The 4,755-nt window shown below is 38.1% G+C and overlaps 1 protein-coding gene across 1 annotated transcript; it reads left to right on the top strand.

The window, feature by feature from the left end:
- The first annotated feature begins 494 nt into the window (after positions 1-494).
- LOC105135132 (sucrose transport protein SUC8-like) lies at positions 495-4,392 on the top strand. The gene is made up of 4 exons (XM_011039859.1): positions 495-1,939; positions 2,712-2,775; positions 2,858-2,901; positions 3,924-4,392. Exons 1-4 carry the CDS (start codon positions 638-640, stop codon positions 4,107-4,109), a joined length of 1,596 nt encoding a protein of 531 aa, XP_011038161.1. The 5' UTR covers positions 495-637; the 3' UTR covers positions 4,110-4,392.
- Positions 4,393-4,755: the final 363 nt, after the last annotated feature.

Genomic DNA, 4,755 nt, shown 5'->3' with positions numbered 1-4,755 from the left:
AGACTAAAATTGGAAAAAAAAAATGAGGATAAAAAATAAATTGCTATTGATAGCTAATTTTCTTACCATAGATGTTTTCTAGTATATTTTGTAATTGGAACGTAAATTGATAGCAAAAGACAAATAAAAAAGCAATTACAAACCCAAACAAGGTGAATAGTATTTACTAGCAGATACACACTTGGCATCATAACTAAGAATCTACACCGTATTAAGGATATATTTAGTAATATAGTTTAACTTGTTTTTTTTTTTTAAATTAAATGATTTTTTGATTTAAAAAGTATTAATTTAATATTTTTAAGTATTTTTCAATTATTTTAATGTTATGGTTTAAAAAAAATTAAAAAAAATAATTATATGTATTAAATTAAAAGACATTTTTACAAAGTCCCTGCGCCACATTAGCCAACACACACTGAAGGCACAAACAGAACTAAGACTCGAAAAACACAAACTTTAAACAGATAAGCCATTGTCTACTCACTCCTTGTCAACTTGCCACACAACACTCTCGTAACCCTCACTCTCCCGTTCTATATATTCCTATGCGAACCCACTTCCCATTTCACATTCTAAACTCTGTTGCTGAAAAACAAGAAAGATTTGAGAGTGAGCTCTAAGAGTGATAGCCCACATGGAGAGTGGAGTTAGAAAAGAAAACAACCCCCCTCCCTCTTCTTTCAGTCTTCAACAACAACAACCTCCTGCAACAAACCCTAGCCCACTGAGAAAGATCATAATGGTTGCATCGATAGCTGCTGGTGTTCAATTTGGTTGGGCACTACAGCTGTCTTTGTTAACTCCATATGTGCAACTCTTAGGCATTCCTCACACATGGGCTGCTTTCATCTGGCTTTGTGGCCCGATTTCTGGCATGTTAGTCCAGCCAACAGTGGGGTACTACAGTGACCGATGCACCTCCCGTTTTGGCCGTCGTCGCCCGTTTATTGCGGCGGGGTCTGGTTTTGTTGCCATCTCTGTGTTTCTCATTGGCTATGCGGCTGACATTGGCCATCTCTCTGGTGATTCCCTCACAAAAACAGCTAAGCCACGCGCCATTGCTGTGTTTGTGGTAGGGTTCTGGATTCTTGATGTTGCTAATAACATGCTTCAAGGTCCATGTAGGGCATTTCTTGCTGATCTTTCAGGGACGGATCACAAGAAGACTCGTACAGCCAATGCTTTCTACTCGTTCTTTATGGCTGTTGGCAATGTTCTTGGCTTTGCATCTGGGTCTTACACTCACTTGTACAGAATCTTTCCATTTTCAAGAACCAAAGCTTGTGATGTTTACTGTGCAAATCTCAAATCTTGTTTCTTCATCTCCATTGCCTTGCTTTTAGTGTTGACAATTCTAGCTCTCTCTTACGTACGTGAAAAAACCTGGTCGCCGGAGGGAAGTTCCGGTGACGGAGGTAACGAGGAAGAGGGTGGAGAAGCTAAAGAGTCGACGCCAGCGCCTTTTTTTGGGAAAATAGTCGCTGCTTTTAAGAACTTGCAGAGACCTATGAGAATCCTACTTTTGGTGACGTGTCTAAACTGGGTTGCGTGGTTTCCTTTCTTGTTGTTTGATACTGATTGGATGGGGAGAGAGGTGTACGGTGGTGATTCAAGTAGAAATGCTGATAAACTGAAGATGTATGATCGTGGGGTCCGTGCAGGTGCATTGGGGTTACTGCTAAACTCGGTGGTTTTGGGATTCACTTCACTTGGTGTGGAGGTTTTGGCTCGTGGGGTTGGCGGGGTTAAAAGGCTGTGGGGGATTGTGAATTTTATCTTGGCTATTTGTTTGGCTATGACTATTTTGATCACCAAAGTGGCTCAATCTAACAGAAGGTACACCACCGTGAATGGAGGAACCCACCTGTTGCCGCCGTCATCTGGTGTCAAGGCTGGTGCTCTAGCCCTTTTTGCTGTTATGGGCATACCTCAAGCTGTAAGTTGCTGTTGGCTTGCTTTGATTCTCTTCAGTATTGTTTTGTAGTAGTAACTGAAGTCAGCCTTTTTGGTGCAGGTCATCTATTTTTTTTTTTTTTGCTCAACTGTATCATTTTTGTCTTTTACTATTCTTTTTTACCTTTTTGTTATACCATTTTATTTCGAATCAGGAATTTTCCTTTTACGTCTTTTTCTTCACATAAACGTTTCCTTTCCCTTTTTCCCTTTTGTTTTAAATTACTTGACAGTTATGAATTAAATTTTTAACATAAACTTGATGAAGTTGTTAATCTTGCAGTTGAAATATGTAATTGGGATTTCATAGTGTAATTAGATAAGGTGCACAACACCCCCTTCGGCTGCAACAGTGTATATTTTTCATGCCTCTAGTAACCTGTCTCCTGCTCGTGCATGGAGCCACGTAGTTTAAAACTGGCTAATTTCAGAGTTTTGATTCCTTTCAGATTTCAGTGGCCATCCAATGCATGAGCACCAAATAATAAATGCCTACGTGGGAGTGAGTTTCTTCTATAATGGGTGTATTTTTGGCTGGTTGAGGCAGCATATGAAGCTTATCTGATCTTTACAAAACTTAATTAATGAAAAGTCAAGACCCTTTGTTTTCTTCTCCTTCTCTTTTTGTTCTTGATCAAATAATGAGAACAGGATGGTTGGTAGCTGCTGTTGTAATTGTTGTTGGAAAAGCTGCAGATGTCCTTTTTAGCTTGGAGATTTTTCATGATGAACTAATGGTGGCAGTTATTATGCAGATAACTTACAGCATCCCTTTTGCTATGGCATCCATCTTTTCTAGCACCTCTGGTGCTGGCCAAGGTAAGTTTTTTTAGTTCCAAGCAGTACTTCTGCTAAGGTATCCTCCTAAATTATTAATTTCCTTGTTTCAATTTGATTATAGGGCTTTCTCTTGGAGTTCTCAATCTTTCAGTAGTTATACCACAGGTCAGTATATACACTTCATGCTAATACATGTTTTTCCATGCCAGTTTCTTTTTCCAAGCATTAAGCCTCCACAAGTTTGTTCCTTCATTTTATTTTGATGATGGTTGTTTTAAGCAAGTCCTTCAGTACCACTGGACAATGCCACAGTAATGATCTGTGAATCTGGAAGGGAAAAAATAAAATATTCGACTAGTATTTTGCTTACTTAGGATCAAAATTGATAAAGAAATCATCAAAGTCTGATTATTATGGCCTATCTTCTTCTGTCATGATTAAATGGAATGTTTGTTAGAGAAGCACAGCTCGACATGTTAATATGGGCTACGATGGCATTCTAGTACTTGGTCTAGTGATGGAAGGAGTTTGTCTCTTTCCACTGCACCTGGGTTTGAGCCCTGGCGTGCACGCCTGTCTCCCTCGCGGTGCCTTACATGCCTACTAGGTTTGCAGGGTATTCAGTGGACCGTGAGGATTAGTCGTGGTGCGCGCAAGCTGGCTCGGACACCCCACGTAAATCAAAAAAAAAAAAATATATGGGCTACGATGTTTGCTGCTCTTGGAGTTATTGAACAGGTCTACAAACACTTTTTCACTAGAAAGCACTATAGGGAAAGCTTTTGATTGGATTCAAAGTATGGATGCAGTGCTGGCTTCTGAAATTATTGTTAAAAATGGATGCATAAACTTTTTATAGACAGAACAAAGTTCTCTTGACTCATGATCATATTCTGTGAACCCCAAGAACGATAGACTGACATTATAACCATACAAATAAAATATTAAAAACAACAAAAAAAAGAAACGAATCTCATTCAATTCAATGTAGTGAAGGGAGAGAGAAAAGAAAGCAATTAACTCTCAGTTATTTAATTGATTGGTGACCGCCACATCTTGAATTTAGTTTACAAATGATTAGATTAGATTCATATGTACTGCAGTATACTAGAATATGTGCAACAGTTAATTCTGAATAAATGAATGGTAATTTTAACTTGATTATTGTTTTAATGATGTTATGGCAGATGGTGGTGTCTGTAGCAGCTGGACCTTGGGATGCCCTTTTTGGAGGAGGAAATCTACCAGCTTTTGTTGTAGGAGCGGTTGCAGCTGCAGCCAGTGGAATATTGGCATTCACCATGCTTCCATCTCCGCCTCCTGACATCCCCTTAAACAAGAGGGCTGCCACCAGTACTGCTGCATTCCATTGATCTGCAGAATGCAGAGGTTGCAGTTTGCCTTTCTCTTTTCTTCCTTTTTTAAAAACTTCCTTCCAAGACTGGTGACTGGCTATAAAGGGTCTTTTCTTTTCCTTCCTTTCTTTCTCTTTTTGAGATGCAGCACAGGCCAGAAAAGCCATGTGTGTTGTTGTAATAGCAAAAATCAAATGGCCACAGAAGGCCATTTGAGAGTCATATCTATATGGCTATGTAAACATGCTTGTACAAGTGAAATATACAGTCATGGTTATAATCATATATACCTAGCTTTAGCTATAGCCAATGATAGCTTTTTGGGGAATATTTCTTTGTCAAAGTTGTTTTCCAGTTAAAAGGCTCTCACATGCATGCAATATAATACAAAAATATATAACAATTTAATCAATTTTCTGAGTCATTTTTTTCCCTTTTTTTCAAATTTTTTTAAGATAGGAACAAATAGAAGTTTGACACATGTCCCTTCATGCCCTAAAAGTCAAAATTAACGGAAAATTAGATAGTTTTTGGATGGAGGGATTTAACATTCAGTTCTCATATATATATATATACATCTACTTTACTTAAATTGAAATAACAAAATTCTCTGTTAAAAATCAAATACGAAAAGATCTTTTAGTCCCATTAGATCTACAAATAT

The sequence above is a fragment of the Populus euphratica genome, unplaced genomic scaffold (assembly GCF_000495115.2).
Source record: "Populus euphratica unplaced genomic scaffold, PopEup_1.0 scaffold55.1, whole genome shotgun sequence".
Taxonomy (NCBI): domain Eukaryota; kingdom Viridiplantae; phylum Streptophyta; class Magnoliopsida; order Malpighiales; family Salicaceae; genus Populus; species Populus euphratica.
Note: the sequence above shows the minus strand (reverse complement) of the source record. Positions and strands in the feature narration are given on the sequence as shown.